Here is a 19,686-nt window from a genome sequence, read left to right as displayed (position 1 = left end):
ATGAAGACTCATCCTCCCAATTTAGCAGGTAATTTTTTCACAGTTACTTTCTTACACAGTAACTATACCCAATAATCTGAGGTTATATGCAGGGTGAAGTATCTTAAATAATGTATTGGGTGAACCACCATGTTATGTAGATAATGGATAATTTAAGATTTATACTGATTTTTCCTGTAAAGCATATATTGAATTTCAGAAATAAAATAATTGTAAACATAACTTGTTCTTTTTGACTGACTTTATGCTTTAATATTAAAATGTATTGAAAATGATATGTATGTGTAGTTGCTTTGCAATAGGAGAAGACATGTATGACCACTGTTGTTATTATAAGGTATAAAAAACAATTTTGGAAATTGGACAATGATTCTTAATCACAGAATTAACCCAGCGACTCACCATATACTGTATAGTAAGAGAGATAGATTCATAGTTTTTCCTGCTGAAGTAGTCACAGGAGCCTACAGGAACCAAGAAATATCTCTAAAAATTACGAGTGTGAAATAATAATATACCAGTACTCGGAGTAATGGTAATGATGGGAAATGTTTAAATCCTAAAGGTGACAAAATACAAAGTTATGCAACTTTTCTACAACAACCTAAAATGCTGATTTAACAGGGTAGAAAGGAACAACTCACAGAAGTCTGTATCTGAAATCTAAGTATTCCCTGTAATTTTTTCATTATAGTCTTTGAGGGCAAACAAAGCAATATTTCTGCCAGCAGATCTAGGGTTAATAATGTCAGGCAAGTATGTGTATGGGCTTTCATTTAAACTAGCTGCTGTGTTTTAAAAAGTTTGGCTCACTGGGTTGCATAAATGTCCATAAAGGACAGTCCTTGAGTAACCCACAGCCCATCACAAAATGATGGCTTAAAGGTGGCCATCGCCAAACAAGCGGATCTCTCCGTGTATGGCCACCTTTAAGCCATCATTTTGTGATGGGCTGTGGGTTACTCAAGGACTGTCCCTGAGGTGGGCAATATCGGGCTGATCCGATCGTGGGCCCTAGGGCCCAACGATTGGATCCTAACGAATGGGAATGGGGGTCGGATCACCGGACCGCATCAATGAACAGATGCGGCCGCGATCCGACGGGATTTTTTGTCCCATCCGATCGAGATCTGGCCGACTTTTCACCAGATCTCGATCGGGGAAGCCCGTCGGGGGGGGGCCCCATACATGGGCCAATAAGCTGCCGACTTGGTCTGTCGGCAGCTTTTATCGGCCCGTGTATGGCCACCTTAAGAGACAAAATAAAAACAGTATAAAAAATAGTTAATTTATTTTTATATTAAATGGTTATCTGTTGGTTAATTATTTATTCTGAACATATAGTTTTCCTTAAAGTTGTGTCATAATACAAGAATATTAATAAATATCCAAAGAGTCCCTGAGGGAAAAGTTTTGCCACAAAACAAAAATTATTTATTTTTAACAGTACTGCTTGGTTTCAAGTAACACGAGTAACAGGAAAACCACCTTGCTATCTGATAGTACAGCTTCACTGGCTTGATAAAAAAAAGTACTATTGTCCACAACACTGCATATAGGGGTGCTGCACAAATGAGAAACTTGCGATACTTTCAGACAGGTTACAAGGGGCTGCAAAATGCAGCTCATTGTAACTTTATGAGCCAAATTTATGTTTTCTAGTGCAGAGACTACTATTGTTCCCTTCCTGGACCCCCAGAGCAGTAAAGGTAAGCACTGGGGGGTGGCATTGCAGGAGCCGCCTAACTGTACAACCCACTGACCTGCTTTCCTTTTGTTTAAATAAGGTTAAAAGCAAATGGGACATTTCACCTGCAGCTGCTATAATGGCCATGACATATGGTAACGCATATGTGTAGAAACGGATCTGCATACACTCCAGATTATGCAGTCGGGGAATGGACCCCTTTTATTATGTCACCAAACAAATCAACAAAAATAGGGGTCCGTTCCCCGACTGCATAATCTAGAGCAGTGATCCCTAACCAGTAGCTCACGAGCAACATGTTGCTCTCCAACCCCTTGGATGTTGCTACCAGTGGCCTCAAAGCAGCTGCTTATTTTTGAGGCAAGTTTTGGTTGCATAAAAACCAGGTCCACTGCCAAACAGAGTCTCAATGTAGTTTGACAGTCCACATAGGGGCAACCAAAAGGCCAATAACAGCACTTATTTTTCACCCCAAGAACATTTTTCATGCTAGTGTTGCTCCCCAACTCCTTTTACTTCTGAATGTTGCTCACTGGTTCAAAAGGTTGGGGATCCCTGATCTAGAGTGTGTGCGGATCCGTTTCTACACGTATGCATTGCTAAGTGACCCGGCAGGGCCAACAAAAAAACAGCACCACCATTGCAGTATTGGTGAATTACAGGTGTGTGCTAGGAAAATTACATTGCATGACATATGGTACCCTCCCACTAGGAGCACTGGCCCGGGGTTTCAGGTAAGTTAATGCAATCACATTGGGGTGCCTAACATTTGGCACCCCCAACTGCACAAAGCCTTTCCTTCTCCTTTAAGTGATTGGTGGGCGTGTCCTAATGGTCCTTGCCAGACCATTAGGAGGGAGTTAGCCAATCTCACAGGTTTCATGTGCCAATGGCATTATGGTAGCTTGAATCAGATGAATAAAGAAATCAGTATGAAATAATTCATGCAGCATTTTCACTCTACTATATAAAATTTCATTCCTGAACCAGCAAGTGTATTTTTTAAGTTGTAATATTGGTGTGTAGGCAGCCATCTCAGGTCATTTAGCCTGGTCATGTGCTTTCAGAAAGAAACAGTGCTGCACTATGGAACTGCATTCTGGCAGGCTGTTGTTTCTCCTACTCAATGTAACGGAATGTGTCACAGTGGGACCTGGATTTTACTAATGAGTGCTGTTCTTAAATCTACCAGGCAGCTGTTATCTTGTGTTATGGAGCTACTATCCGGTTACCTTCCCCTTGTTCTGTCTTAGATTGCTGGGGGGGGAGGGGGTGATATCACTCCAACTTGCAGTACAGCAGTGAGGAGTGACTGAAGTTTATAAGAGCACAAGTCACGTGACTGGCGGCAGCTGGGAAACTGACAATATGTCAGATTTCAAAATTAAATATAAAACAATCTGTTTGCTCTTTTGAGAAATGGATTTCAGTGCAGAATTCTGCTGGAGTAGCACTATTTTGAAAGAAACTTTTTTCCCCATGACAGTATCCTTTTTAGAATTCTCAAAGTAGACCTGTCAGCCTAAGAGATAATTCCAAATTCTTTTGTATTGAGCTAGTTAGTCTTTATAAATTATTTAAATATTGTTTCCTTCAGTCTTGGAATTCCCACTTACAGCTTTTAATTTTTTTTTTTTTTTAACAATTATTAGCAGACAGGCACCATTTTGCACCTGAGGCATACAAGTGGGGTTGGCAATATATGATTGACAGCTCAGATTTTTAAATACATTTACAACAGGTATGGATGTTTTACTAAAAATAATTGGGGTTTCGTGTTTAATATGAAATGGACATTTATTATAAGCGTTTTATGTCTGGGTGACAGTTCCCACTACACAGCATCAAACTGCACATTCTCCTATTCATTTTCATTGTGGCGTTGACCTGAGGTGTGTTTCTTGTCTAAGAAGGCTAGACAAAGTTGTATAGAAACTATCTGAGGGCCACATATACCTCTCTTACACATGCCTCCCCCAGACTCATATCAAAAGAATACCCTGTAGACTCAGGCGATGGTGATCCAAATTAACCAAAAAAAAAAAACCTTAGCTAGCAAACCTCCTAAGCTTATAGATAAATAGATAGACAATATACATGTAAAAAAGAGTTTTGGTTTGTTAATTAAAGGAATATTAGTACAGAGATCCACCAGTTATCTAGACAAATAACCACAGAGACATTCATAATAGACATTCATCAAGAGAGATTCAGACATGTACATACACTCAAATCAAGATGCACACAAATACACCTTAGAATAGATGCATGCATCATTCTACACCGAGGAAACTCCTTGCGCCGGTAACCATAGAAACAGGCTATATTTAGTATATTTTAGTCTGTTTTTTCCCCCTTCCAAATACATTCCCTAGTTGCACTGCATAAAACTGAAGCACTACTCCAAAAATTTTCAGAAGTCAAAAAAGAGCAATAGTACTCACACAGTTGTGGCATCACAAATAGAAAATGACACTCCACAAAAGGTATGACATCTGACAGCATCTCACAAGCAGGTAACAATTGAGCTATGCATATTGACCACAATACAAGCCAGATATTTATTATACAGAATACATTATATGGAAACTGTTTATCCAGAAAACTCAGAATTACAGAAAGGCCGTCTCCCATAGACTCCACTATAATCAAATAATCCAAATTTTTAAAAATGATTTCCTTTTTCTCTGTAATAATAACACAGCAGTGTGTACTTGATCCAAAGATATCTTATTGATCTTATTGGAAGCAAAACCAGCCAATTGGGTTTATTTAATGTTTACATGATTTTCTATTAGACTTATGATATGTAGATGCAGAGTATGGAAAAATCTGTTATCCAGAAAACCCCAGGTCCCGAGCATTCTGTATAATAGGTCCAATACCTGTATAACTTTTACTTGATAAAACAAATGTATGGTTAGGAAAACCAAAGCTCCAATCTGCTTTTTTTTTTTCTTATGGTGTTTCTGTTTTTAAAGAGCTCTTTAAATAAATAAAATACAAATGTTTTTGAGTACCGGTATTAAAGTGATGCTGACACTAAAAAGCATCTCTTCAAAATATTAAAGTACATTAAAATTTGCCTATAGGTCATGTTGACCATTTTTCACTGCTTTTGTAAGTAATTGTTATCTGAAGTTTCTAAACCTGACTGTTTTGCCAACCTGACTGTCCCATTTCAGTCTGTCAGTTAGACTTTCTAATGCAAATGGACTCCTGCTGCACAAACATGGCAGCCCTTTCATAGAAAAATTTGGGGATCTGCTAGGTAATGCAAAAGCATTGGCAAATACTTTTAGGGAAAAATTATAAATAGCATGCAAAGAGAATGTTATGATAGATGTAAACATGTTTAATTTATGGTGTCAGTATCTCTTTAAAGGTAGAGGCAGTACAGTATCAGAAAATTAAAAGTAAAGGCAGTAAATCAACAGAGTTGCTGTTTAATAGCAAGAAAAGGAATTGAATAGTACACTGAGTTCAACATATATATACCTACGGCACCCATGTTGTATGACAGGAATTGTAGGGTGATATATTTGCTACCCCAGAACATAAAAAAAGAGGCAGAGGTGGGTAGCACGGTGGAGGATGATATTGTCATGGGAGTGGGTTTCACTCAGCACTGGTGTTAAGCTGGCCATAGACGCAAAGATCTGATCGGACGAATCGAGGATTCGTACGATTTTCGGACCGTGTGTGGAGAGTCCCGACATTTTTCGTCCGGCGGAGATGGGTCGTTTGGCGATTGGACAGGTTAAAAGATTTCTGTCGGCTGCGGGTAATATCTCTGCATGTATTACCGATCGTACGATTTTCAGTGGGAGACTGTCATTAGCTTTGGTCGGACATAACTTTTGTACGATTGCTGTCAGGGGCAGAACATCGGCTGATCTGTTATTTTACTACTTTATTTGATCTGAATGGTTAGTGGCAGGTCGGGAGATGGGGAAGTCCGATTGTACGATGATTAGTACGATCGGATCTCTGCGTCTATGGCCAGCTTTATTATGCTAGTTCTCTAGTAGGTGCAAAGTCTGTGACCTAGTTGAGTAGCATTTACACTTGAGTAACATTTGTGAGGTGGTCAGAGATAGATTTCCAGAATCTCTGTGTATCTCATGGCAAGTCCAAACCATATAGATTGAGTGTGGTGACATTTTGCAGTATTTGAGGGAGTGAGACGTTCTATGCAGACATTTGAATCTCATTAATTTATCTTTAGTTCCAACCAGGTATTCGTATATTGGGATTCTAGTATGTCAGCTCAGTCATCTACCATGCAGCAAGGGAGTGAGTTGCTTTGGTGCGTTGGCTAGTATGTGGGAATAACATTTGGAGAGAGGTGCAGCGAGCTGTGAGTGCTATTTTCCAATGTCTATTTCATACTCCTGCATTTGTAAGGTGAGTGCATGTCTCAAATAAAAAAATCTAAATAGCATGTTATTAGGCAAAGTCTAAGATACAAGCGAACGCACTACAACATAGGGGACTATGTAAAACAAAGTGTGAGCAAGATTCCAGGCTAGGGTTAGGCTGTAAAGAGGCCTCCCCACCATTGGGACCTAGGCATGCGCATGTTCCTCCGGGTTTACCACAGAAATCAGTCAGCGATTCAAACACATGGTAATTCAGAGTTATTTTATTCATATCCAAACACTAAAAAGTCTTGCGTCTACCTCTCCCACACAACTTCCACAAATTAACGCCCTTTCTTTTCATGTGACCCGCCAACCTGCTGGGCGCACCCATTTCAGTCTTTGGGCGGGGGGAGATTTTGCGAACGCAACGATTAGTCAATGCAATACTTTAAAGAATTATATACAGCAGAGGTACACCGATAATTTGTTCACATTCCCACCCCGTTGTTATATACAAAAATGGGGTGGTGCTTTTGTTTACTAGTGTTGTGATGTGTTTGAAGGTATGGTTTAGCCCACGGGCCTGTTGAAAGCGAAGACAGATAGCGTGTCGTAAACGTGCTAAAGGAACTCGGACGCTGTATGTTTACAGGTGAGAGGCCTGGTTCTGTGGGGGTTTGATGGGAGAGGGGGCAGCGACCTAAATCTCTGTACTAGGGAAAAGAGATGCAGTACACATAGTTTTCGGGAGGAGGTGGCCTACTCTGTTGTATTTCGTTTTGAAAACAAACGCCGTGGTTGATTTCAATGGGTTTGCTTTTAGAAACGAGTGTAGCAGCAGGGACCTCGTGGCGCAACGGTAGCGCGTCTGACTCCAGATCAGAAGGCTGCGTGTTCGAATCACGTCGGGGTCAAATGTTTTTTTATCGCATGAATTGTCTCTTTACTGGTTAACACTTGCGGAAGGTTCGTTTTTATTTAAGTTTGAGTCGAAAATCTTTCTGTGGTTCGATGCCTACATTGGGTTATTGATTCTTTACAAGTCGAGGGTTTCTGTGGTTTTGTGTATTTTATAATGAAGTGGGAGTTGTGCCTTTTGTACGGCGTCATTACAAACGATAGACAAATGAATAATAACGATATGTTGACAGAGGGAAAAGTGTAAGACGTTTAGTTAAGTTTCTCCATATAGAGAATTACCTTGTGGACCTCGTGGCGCAACGGTAGCGCGTCTGACTCCAGATCAGAAGGCTGCGTGTTCGAATCACGTCGGGGTCACTTTTTTTTTATTTTTTTTTAATAACAATATTATATTTGTATAACAGAACCATAACAGATATTTGTCAATAGTGATAAAAACGTTTGCAGCTTAATCCCTAGTGTGACAATGGTTATTTTGCCTCACGGCTAGAGTGACTATATATATTTATAAAAAAAAAAAAAGACCACTGCTTGACTTTGCAGCTAAATCCTTTAATGAAAAGGGGACTGCACATGATCAAACGGTACTGCTCATGTGACTGTAGCTGAAGGGGGTGCAGTTGGTAATCTAGTGCCTAGAGCAGCATCCATTTAAAACATTCCCCTGCTCACAGTCCAACCATCATTAACCCTTTAAGTGCCACAGAACGTAGAATCTACGTTCTGTGGAAAAGTATCTTGAAATGCCACAGAACGTAGATTCTACGTTCTGCAGCATAAGCGTGCGGGGAGCTCAGGAGCGGCTTTAAATGCTGCTCGCTCCTTCCCCGCTCGCTCACAACCCCCTAGGCAACGAGCGGAGTGGGTGGGAAAGGGGCTCCTGAGGCGCGATCGTCCAGGGGCCCCCAAAAACGCAACAGACGCACGTGGCTGCGCGCTGCTGCCTGCACTTCCGGGTCCCTCCAGCGACGCCCACGCATCGGATCAACGGATCTGGCGACTCCCTCCTGCTTCTCCACTCCTCCTGCCATCATGGACACAGATCTGCAGCTACACACCCCAGGTTAGTGTAACACACACACAAAATACACTTACACACACTTTATACACTAATACATGCTTAGATTTACACTTACACACACTCACATACATTTTTTGGGGGATCAGGGGGGTCACACACACTTGGGGGGGGTACATACACTTGCACACACAAACACATGCACATAACATGCAATTTACCAATTGTACACATGCGCACACACATACACTGTTGTGTAGCTTTTTTTTTTTTTTTTTCATATTGCATTGTTGTGTTTTTGGCTCAAAAAAATGTTTTATTGCCTTTGCGAATAGCGTATTCGCTAACCGTACTGTGCAATACCTTTTGTATGTTATTTCGGTGATTATTTGGAAATTTTAGGGATTTTGGTGCATTGTTAGCCATTTTATTGCATTTTCAGCGCTGCATAACTGTTGCTTGCTTTATTCTGTCCGTAAAACCTATTTTGCCAAGCTATAATATTCAAACTGTAATTCTGATGTCTGATTACACTAGTCTGAAAAAAAAAGCATAGATTTTTGTGGTTTTATTGGATTTTAGTAATTTTATTTGAATTTCACACTTTCTGTATTATTTTGTTATGTCTTGTAAATTTTATCTACTATATATCCAATTGGGCGTCTCTGTGCGCCACATAGTTTGGTAAATCTGTGAATATTGGGCATGAAAGTGTTCAGTAGACACCTGTCGTTCATATTTAGGATGGTTTATGCGGATAAACTGGCAGTTTGCAGTAGAAACACATATTTACCCATATTGGATTCGTCAGAATGTGTACTTTCTGAAAATATATGGTTTTCTGGGGTCTCTGTACTGTTAGGGGGGTCTAATGTCGCATAATACACACACCAGGTGCTTATATTGCAGCAGCCAGCGCGTCAGCTGTGAAAATGTATATACACTATTGTCATTTGGGGGTCTCTGTGCGCCACATAGTTTGGTATATCTATGCATATTGGGCATCAAAGTGTTCAGTAGACCCCTGGCGTTCATATTTAGGATGTTTTATGCTGATACGTTACGAAATGTGGGGCATATAATGGGGTAAAATTCAAGCTTTGTGACGATTTTCAGAAATTTGATAAAAACCGTTACTTTCAGCATTGCTTTGCAGTTTGGCAGTTTGCAGTAGGAACACATATTTACCCATATTGGATTCGTCAGAATGTGTACTTTCTGAAAATGTATGGTTTTCTGGGGTCTCTGTACTGTTAGGGGGGTCTAATGTCGCATAATACACACACCAGGTGCTCATATTGCAGCAGCCAGCGCGTCAGCCGTGAAAATGTATATACACTATTGTCATTTGGGGGTCTCTGTGCGCCACATAGTTTGGTATATCTATGCATATTGGGCATCAAAGTGTTCAGTAGACCCCTGGCGTTCATATTTAGGATGTTTTATGCTGATACGTTACGAAATGTGGGGCATATAATGGGGTAAAATTCAAGCTTTGTGACGATTTTCAGAAATTTGATAAAAAACGCTACTTTCAGCATTGCTTTGCAGTTTGGCAGTTTGCAGTAGGAACACATATTTACCCATATTGGATTCGTCAGAATGTGTACTTTCTGAAAATATATGGTTTTCTGGGGTCTCTGTACTGTTAGGGGGGTCTAATGTCGCATAATACACACACCAGGTGCTCATATTGCAGCAGCCAGCGCGTCAGCTGTGAAAATGTATATACACTATTGTCATTTGGGGGTCTCTGTGCGCCACATAGTTTGGTATATCTATGCATATTGGGCATCAAAGTGTTCAGTAGACCCCTGGCGTTCATATTTAGGATGTTTTATGCTGATACGTTACGAAATGTGGGGCATATAATGGGGTAAAATTCAAGCTTTGTGACGATTTTCAGAAATTTGATAAAAACCGTTACTTTCAGCATTGCTTTGCAGTTTGGCAGTTTGCAGTAGGAACACATATTTACCCATATTGGATTCGTCAGAATGTGTACTTTCTGAAAATATATGGTTTTCTGGGGTCTCTGTACTGTTAGGGGGGTCTAATGTCGCATAATACACACACCAGGTGCTCATATTGCAGCAGCCAGCGCGTCAGCCGTGAAAATGTATTTACACTATTGTCATTTGGGGGTCTCTGTGCGCCACATAGTTTGGTATATCTATGCATATTGGGCATCAAAGTGTTCAGTAGACCCTTGGCGTTCATATTTAGGATGTTTTATGCTGGTACGTTACGAAATGTGGGGCATATAATGGGGTAAAATTCAAGCTTTGTGACGATTTTCAGAAATTTGATAAAAACCGCTACTTTCAGCATTGCTTTGCAGTTTGGCAGTTTGCAGTAGGAACACATATTTACCCATATTGGATTCATCAGAATGTGTACTTTCTGAAAATATATGGTTTTCTGGGGTCTCTGTACTGTTAGGGGGGTCTAATGTCGCATAATACACACACCAGGTGCTCATATTGCAGCAGCCAGCGCGTCAGCCGTGAAAATGTATATACACTATTGTCATTTGGGGGTCTCTGTGCGCCACATAGTTTGGTATATCTATGCATATTGGGCATCAAAGTGTTCAGTAGACCCCTGGCGTTCATATTTAGGATGTTTTATGCTGATACGTTACGAAATGTGGGGCATATAATGGGGTAAAATTCAAGCTTTGTGACGATTTTCAGAAATTTGATAAAAACCATTACTTTCAGCATTGCTTTGCAGTTTGGCAGTTTGCAGTAGGAACACATATTTACCCATATTGGATTTGTCAGAATGTGTACTTTCTGAAAATATATGGTTTTCTGGGGTCTCTGTACTGTTAGGGGGGGTCTAATGTCGCATATTACACACACCAGGTGCTTATATTGCAGCAGCCAGTGCGCGTCAGCCGTGAAAATGTATATACACTATTGTCATTTGGGGGTCTCTGTGCGCCACATAGTTTGGTATATCTATGCATATTGGGCATCAAAGTGTTCAGTAGACCCCTGGCGTTCATATTCAGGATGTTTTATGCTTATAAGTTACGAAATGTGGGGCATATAATGGGGTAAAATTCAAGCTTTGTGACGATTTTCAGAAATTTGATAAAAACCGTTATGTTCAGCATTGCTTTGCAGTTTGGCAGTTTGCAGTAGAAACACTTATTTACCCATATTGGATTCGTCAGAATGTGTACTTTCTGAAAATATATGGTTTTCTGGGGTCTCTGTACTGTTAGGTGGTCTAATGTCGCATAATACACACACCGGGTGGTTATATTGCAGCAGCCAGCGCGTCAGCCGTGAAAATGTCTATACATATTGTCATTTGGGGGTCTCTGTGCGCCACATAGTTTGGTATATCTATGCACATTGGGCATCAAACTGTTTAGTAGACCCATATGTTTATATTTAGGATGCTTTATGCTGGTAATGATACATGGACAATACGATGCTGGAAAGTTGAAGCTTTGAGGCAATTTCCAGATATTTCACCAAAACCGCCAAATTTGGCAAAGCTTTGCGACTCAGTAGTTTGGAGCAGAAAGGCATGGGTACCCATTTTAGATTCTGTAGAATGTGTACTTTCCAAAAATATATGGGGTTGGGGGGTAAAGATATATTTCTGTGTTTTTACCCCACAAAAATGCAGTCAATGTGTTGATTTTTCATTAGCTGAAGTTACCCACAGGACAATTTGTATGTGCTAACTTCATTTTGGGGCCTCTAAATGCCATATACTTTGGTAAACTTATGAACAATGGCCACCAAAATGTTCAGAGGAACCCTGGCAATCATATTTAGGGTGCTTTTTCTTAGTACGTAATGACACATGGGTGATATGGTGCTGGGAAGTTGAAGCTTTGAGGCAATTTTCAGATATTTCACCAAAACCGACAACTTCGGGAAAGCCTTGCAACTCAGTAGTTTGGAGCAATAAGGCATGGGTACCCATTTTAGATTCTGTAGAATGTGTACTTTCCAAAAATGTATGGGTTTGGGGGGTAAACATATATTTCTGTGTTTTTACCCCACAAAAATGCAGTCAATGTGTTGATTTTTCATTAGCTGAAGTTACCCACGGGACTGTTTGTATGCGCTAACTTCATTTTGGGGCCTCTAAATGCCAGATACTTTGGTAAACCTATGAACAATGGCCACCAAACTGTTCGGAGGAACCCTGGCAATCATATTTAGGGTGCTTTTTCTTGGTGCATAACGATACATGGGTGATATGGTGCTGAGAAGTTGAAGCTTTGAGGCAATTTTCAGATATTTCACCAAAACCGACAATTGTGGGAAAGCCTTGCGACTCAGTAGTTTGGAGCAGAAAGGCATGGGTACCCATTTTAGATTCTGTAGAATGTGTACTTTCCAAAAATATATGGGTTTTGGGGGGTAAACATATATTTCTGTGTTTTTACCCCACAAAAATGCAGTCAATGTGTTGATTTTTCATTAGCTGAAGTTACCCACGGGACTGTTTGTATGCGCTAACTTCATTTTGGGGCCTCTAAATGCCAGATACTTTGGTAAACTTATGAACAATGGCCACCAAAATGTTCAGAGGAACCCTGGCAATCATATTTAGGGTGCTTTTTCTTAGTACGTAATGACAAATGGGTGATATGGTGCTGGGAAGTTGAAGCTTTGAGGCAATTTTCAGATATTTCACCAAAACCGACAACTTTGGGAAAGCCTTGCGACTCAGTAGTTTGGAGCAATAAGGCATGGGTACCCATTTTAGATTCTGTAGAATGTGTCCTTTCCAAAAATGTATGGGTTTGGGGGGTAACCATATATTTCTGTGTTTTTACCCCACAAAAATGCAGTCAATGTGTTGATCTTTCATTAGCTGAAGTTACCCACAGGACTATTTGTATGCACTAACTTCATTTTGGGGCCTCTAAATGCCAGATACTTTGGTAAACCTATGAACAATGGCCACCAAACTGTTCGGAGGAACCCTGGCAATCATATTTAGGGTGCTTTTTCTTGGTGCATAACGATACATGGGTGATATGGTGCTGAGAAGTTGAAGCTTTGAGACAATTTTCAGATATTTCACCAAAACCGACAATTGTGGGAAAGCCTTGCGACTCAGTAGTTTGGAGCAGAAAGGCATGGGTACCCATTTTAGATTCTGTAGAATGTGTACTTTCCAAAAATATATGGGTTTTGGGGGGTAAACATATATTTCTGTGTTTTTACCCCACAAAAATGCAGTCAATGTGTTGATTTTTCATTAGCTGAAGTTACCCATGGGACTGTTTGTATGCGCTAACTTCATTTTGGGGCCTCTAAATGCCAGATACTTTGGTAAACTTATGAACAATGGCCACCAAAATGTTCAGAGGAACCCTGGCAATCATATTTAGGGTGCTTTTTCTTAGTACGTAATGACACATGGGTGATATGGTGCTGGGAAGTTGAAGCTTTGAGGCAATTTTCAGATATTTCACCAAAACCGACAACTTTGGGAAAGCCTTGCGACTCAGTAGTTTGGAGCAGAAAGGCATGGGTACCCATTTTAGATTCAGTAGAATGTGTACTTTCCAAAAATATGTGGGTTTGGGGGGTAAACATATATTTCTGTGTTTTTACCCCACAAAAATGCAGTCAATGTGTTGATTTTTCATTAGATGAAGTTACCCACAGGACTATTTGTATGCGCTAACTTCATTTTGAGGCCTCTAAATGCCAGATACTTTGGTAAACCTATGAACAATGGCCACCAAACTGTTTGGAGGAACGCTGGCAATCATATTTAGGGTGCTTTTTCTTGGTGCGTAACGATACATGGGTGATATGGTGCTGGGAAGTTGAAGCTTTGAGGCAATTTTCAGATATTTCACCAAAACCGACAATTGTGGGAAAGCCTTGCGACTCAGTAGTTTGGAGCAGAAAGGCATGGGTACCCATTTTAGATTCTGTAGAATGTGTACTTTCCAAAAATATATGGGTTTTGGGGGGTAAACATATATTTCTGTGTTTTTACCCCACAAAAATGCAGTCAGTGTTGATTTCTCAGTAGCTGAAGTAAAGTCCTGAACAATTTGGATGTGCTAACTTCATATTGGTGTCTCTAAATGCCAGATACTTTGGTAAACCTATGCATAATGGGTATCAAACTGTTCAGTGGACCCCTGGCAATCATATTTCAGGTGCTTTTTCTTGGTACCTAATATAGTTTGGGATATGCGGAGCAGCAAAATAAAACCTTTGAAATGATTTTTCAGAATTTTGAATTTTTTGTTGAAAAACCGCTATATTCAGACAAGGTTTTATGTTTGGTAGTTGGGAGTAGAGAGACATAGTTACCCATTTTGTAATCGGCAGAATGTGTACTTTTCAAAAATGTATGGTTTTCTGGGGTAAACCTACAGTTTCAGGATTTTTTGCCTTGGAGTCTAAAGCATGCCGTTTTCTGCCTTAGTGCTTTCAAAATTCGGTAATATACTGCCGGGAGTTTTTGCTGTACAGAAATCCGAAATCTCCCTAAAACTATACATATCTGGTATTGGCACGTTCGAGAGACATAAGGCTTTCCAAATCAGTTGGATTTTCATCCGTAAAATTAAATATTTTTCTGGTATAAATTGATATACGATGAAAAATGGTAATTTTTCATTTTTTTTTGGTATTTAGCACTATAAATTTTTTTGCACAGGTGGAAATACATGAAAACTCAGGCAGATTTAGAAAGCTCAGTTTCTACCGAAAAAAACAATGTATACTTTTCCTAGGTAAACTATAAGTTTCCCCTCAGAAAATGCCCCTAAAGTGAGAGAGCACAAAATGTTTCAAAAACGGCTGGCATTTCGCGTAACCAAAATGTGAAATTCTGCTGGCACTTAAAGGGTTAATTGACAATTTAATTTTTTTTTTTTTTTTTTTACAACATACCTAGCGTGCTCACATTTTTCTGCACTCTCTCAGCACATTTACACCAGTCACAATTTATCAATACATTTCTCATTGTGACTTTGCGTTGTGTAAATAAACTGTCCAACTGTACATATTAGGATTTTTTTGTATTGTTTCTAATTTTTTATCTGTTCATTGCATGAAATGCCGTTAAGTTTTAGAAAGATTGCTAATCCGTGCATATCAATTTATGGAAAATGTACACACACATACAAACACGTAATGCTATTTTAAAATAAGGCATTTGCCTATGGGAGCAGTGTAGATTTCAGGACAAGCAGCTGTCTGACCTTTCAGGCTTCTAGTTATTTCCTTTCCAACTCGTCAGCCATGCCGTCTACTGCAGGAGGCCATTCTCAACTCTCCAAAGACCAATTAAAAAATTTGCTAATTTCTCATAATATACCTGTTCCTTCGGGTGACCAGCATAAAGCTGCTTATTTAGAGCTATACACTAAACACATTTTCCACAAAGATAAAGAAGCTGTGGAGTTCTCAAGTGATGACGAGGAAATGTTGTTTGAGAATCATGTAAGCACACTTTTTTTTTCTTCATTCATTTGTGCATGTTGTGCTGAAGTGTGACATTAAGTGAACAGGGCTCAGAGGGCAAATTAAGTAACTTGTGTGTTATTTAAATGATCTGAATCAAGCTGAAGAAGGTGCTTCTTTAGGCGACTTTTCATTATAGCGGATGGGAAGACTCGCGGAGGCAGTTCGGGGAGATTTGTCGCCCACAGAAGAGGCAATTAGTCACCAGGCGGCAAAATCTCCCCCAAATCTCCTCGCGTGAACTAACCCTTAAAGTATTGAAGCCAGTTTTCCCAAAATCTTTCTTTTATACCAGCAAGGTTTTAAAATGGGTGATGATTTGTGTTATGCCAAGTGCATGTGTGGAAACTTTACAAATTAACTGGAATCTGTGGATTGTTCTGACAATGGCATTCAGAAAACAGAAGTTTGGTACTCTACAAGGCTGTTCTTGTTAAACTATGATTACCACAAATTATAGCCAAACGTTTTTGGAGTAGAAAAGGCACATCATGCTTTGTGTATTAATACTATAAATTACAAATGGAGATGGCCTCCTTTGTTTTGTATGATGAATTGCTGAATTAATGGCCTTTACGGTGGGGTTAGCCCACATGATGAAAAACTTAAGGGATGTGCTGAGGAAAAATAAACAAACTATAAATGACATGTATGTATCTCCATACGTAAGCATTATTCCAACTACCTGAGAGATGGATGGAATAGATACAATTGACAAGATACAAAACAATATACACAATTCACAAATATCCTACCACATACATTTAATTTGGCTTGGTGGGTTTGTGGGTCATTTTTATAAAATGTTTTTTTCTGCCTCTCCCACTTTGATATCACGTCTGGTTTACTCAGGTGCGGGCTGGGGGCCCAGGGCCGCTGTCTTATGGGCCCCTACGCTGTTGCACGTGCGTTCGCGCAAGCGCACTGTGTTTTTGCAGAGGCCAGTCCGAAGAAGGGAGGTTGCAGCAGGAAGAAGCGCCAAGCGGTGAAGGGTGCAGATCTGGACCGGTGGGGCCCAACAGGTTTTTTTTTACCCCGGTGTCCCGCCGGCTCAGTCTGACTCTATTCGCCAGTATACTGTTCTTGCACTGGCAAAACTTGTTTGTTTGCTTCCAAAAAATAACTATAGTTTATATAAACAAGCTGCTGTCTAGCCGTAGAGGCTGCCATTCAGGCACAGGACAGATAGACAGCATAGATAACGGATACGTTCTGAAGAATCCCATTGTATACTACAGAGCTTATCTATTATCTGCTGTGTAACCTGTGCCATTTCTCCTTTTTCATCTTTGACTGGCTGTCCCCATAGCTACACATAGCTGCAGCTTGTTTATATAAAATATAGTGGAGCTTCTGAAGCAAACACACCAGTTTTACCAGTGCAGCACAACTGTACATTATATTTTCATTAGTTTAGGACACTTCAATTTTTTGGCGTTACTGTAATATGCTAACATCCTGTTGCTTCCAGCCTGTAGTTAAGTGCCTTCCACTTTAGTAGACCATAATAGAAGCATTATTGTGCAATTGCTCCTCGTTTGCCTCTGGTTTATGATGTTTGGATGTTGCTACAGTTGGGGAATGTGCTGGGGAGTGTTCTGTGTGAAAATGAAAGAAAGAAATGAAAGCCCAGGGGACAGATATATCTCCATCCCCTACACTACTTGGTGCCTACATTTTATGTAATGTTAACTGAGGGTGCCTGTTAACCCGTGAAATTAAAAAAAAAAAAAAAATATATATATATATATATATATATATATATATATATATATATATATATATATATATATATATATATATATATATATATATATATATATATATATATATATATATAATTTTTTTTTTTTTTTTTTTTTTTTTTTTTGCACACACATTTATTCAGATGTTTTTGTGCAATTTACCTGGCAGACCTCAACAACTTACAAAATGATCTGGTAAAATGAATTACACCTATGTATATTAATCTGGTTTAATGAAGCTCATTAATGGTATGCGGCAAGAACTTTGTGTTTCTGAAATGCAATTAACTGTCTTAGCAGATATACATTATGTGTGTGTGAGAGCGCACACAGATATTTATATCTATAATGCCATACTGCATACTAATAATCTCTATGTGTAAAAAGACTACTAATCACATAAGGCACAGTGGAATTATTCATTTCTGGAGGGGCAGTGGTGGGGTGTTTGACTACCAAAGTCTTAAAATGGTTCGGGTAATGTTTGCACAGAAAAGTTAAATACAGTAACCTTTTTAATCTATACATCTTGCTGATGTCAGAGGTAGCCATTTGTAAGGTTACAAATTACAGAAAACCATGTCAATTATAAGTATCACCTGTATTTAGGGGTCTGTATCATGCTGTGTATAAAGTAGAGTGCAATATTACTGGTGACGAGGCCCATAGCAACCGACCAGAAATTAAATCTCAACAGTTAGATCTTTGCATTTGTTTTCTGATTGGTTGTTATGAGCAACATTACCCGAAATGCTTTACGCCACTTTTTACAAAGTATGATAAATAAACCCCTCAGTGTGTTCTGGTTAATTGTATTCCACAGCGCTGTATAATAAATGGGTGTGTACACTGAACAATACAGATTTGCCTACAAAGCAACCAATGCAAGATGTGGAAAGCCCTGCACAAAACAGCTTACAATCTGAGTTACACTGTAAATCTATTAGTCTTTAAACTGTTTCTGTGCAGACCCATAATTTTTTTCTGAATGAGCTGAAGTTCTGAAACTTCTTTTTACTGCATTTTATTGGCAGTGGTTTCCTGTAGTCTTTCTTCACTACAAGCCTTGCTACTTCTTTAACCAGGCTGCATTCTCTTTCTCCCTTAGCTTTTGCCAGTGGAAGACGAGGAGTGGAACGGAAACTGCAAGATGGATGTGAGAAGTCTGAGTAACACTGAGCTCAAGGAACAGCTGCTGAAACGCGGGGTCAAGCCGGGTCCCATATTACGTATGCATGTCGTTTCAGGCTGTTAAAAAGGGTTTCGAAGAATTGCATGTCAGGGCATTTAACATGCTTAGGTTATGCACATAGCAATTAAACAGTTTGGTGAATCTACACAGTTGTATAATCAGTTAAGAGCAGTTTCTTGCTAATGCTAATTATGAGCAGATTACTCTTTTACAAACATTATACTGCATTTGATTCTAATGTCCTACTGGTGTATTTATAACCTGTAAAGGCCAACAGAGGATATGTCAATTGTATTTCATGTTGGAATTGCTGAGCACTCTGGCTGCAGAGTAATAAGATTCCAACTGTGGACCAAATAAGTTTAGGCCTAGCAGCAGCCATAAGGGGGCAGTAGAAAATAATGATCATCCTGCAAAGTACAAGTCTTTTGCAAACAAAATTTAATTTTTTTTATTCAATTTACACAGCCGACGTTTGGTCACTGTGACTTTTCTCAAGAGAATACCTTTGGAGATACAGTATATACCCAAGGCACGCAATAAATATACCCATTTTTTATATATAATTTATTTTTTGAAGTTTAACACGGGTCCCCAACCGCCGGGCTGCGGACAGTCTTGAACTGGGCCGCCGAACCTAGGGGTAAATTAACGCGGCGCACCGAATTGGATGCCAATGCGCCTGAATTGGACACTGACCCCTCCCCCGGTCCTTGAAACAAAATTTGGCTCTACACTGGTCCCTGGCCAAAGGTTGGGGACCCCTGTTTTAACAACTTTGATAATGTCATTGGGAAGAGACAACTACCTAGTGCGTAACAATGTGGGGCTGAGGGCAGGTAGCTGTTCAAAGGTCTTCTTTCTACCCCTAGTCTGGGTTAGCTCCGTTCTTTTCCTGGGAAACTAGGAACATGCCTAGCTCCACATCACATTTTATAATTGAGGATTCTGCTGGAGGAGTGTTATTAAAGGGGTTGTTGACCCCTCCCCCTCAAAGCTAATCTAAAAGGTGAAAAATTAAACTTTACACTTCAATATTAGAAAAACGGTCATAAATAGAAAAAAACGTAGTTAGAAAAAGTCTTTATTTCTGGTTAACTATCTGAAACCAACTGAACTGAAAAAAGTGTTTGAAAGCAAACAACCCCTTTAACTGATGCATCTTGTAAAAAAAAGTTTTCTTGTGACAGAATCAGAAACAGTCTTACAGATATGAATTATGGCATAGGTAAAACAGTCAGGTATAAAGTGGACAGGTACATG

At 39.6% G+C, this 19,686-nt stretch overlaps 1 protein-coding gene and 2 non-coding genes across 9 annotated transcripts in view; all 3 read left to right on the top strand.

Annotated features, from left to right (window-relative positions):
- The window catches only part of elk4.S (ELK4, ETS transcription factor S homeolog), a 301,246-nt gene that overhangs the window by 270,392 nt on the left and 11,168 nt on the right, over window positions 1-19,686 (top strand). For all 7 annotated transcript variants that reach the window (XM_041582967.1, XM_041582965.1, XM_041582966.1 and 4 more), the window contains exon 4: window positions 18,340-18,460. In XM_041582967.1, coding sequence (XP_041438901.1) covers window positions 18,340-18,460 — 121 coding nt within the window. The remainder of the gene's footprint in view (window positions 1-18,339; window positions 18,461-19,686) is intronic.
- Window positions 6,915-6,986, top strand: trnaw-cca. The gene has a single exon. It is a non-coding gene; the product is annotated as a tRNA-Trp (tRNA).
- On the top strand, window positions 7,279-7,350 carry trnaw-cca. The gene has a single exon. It is a non-coding gene; the product is annotated as a tRNA-Trp (tRNA).

The sequence above is a fragment of the Xenopus laevis genome, chromosome 2S (genome assembly GCF_017654675.1).
Source record: "Xenopus laevis strain J_2021 chromosome 2S, Xenopus_laevis_v10.1, whole genome shotgun sequence".
Taxonomy (NCBI): domain Eukaryota; kingdom Metazoa; phylum Chordata; class Amphibia; order Anura; family Pipidae; genus Xenopus; species Xenopus laevis.
The sequence above is the reverse complement of the archived record's forward strand: the minus strand, read 5'-3'. Positions and strand labels throughout refer to the sequence as shown.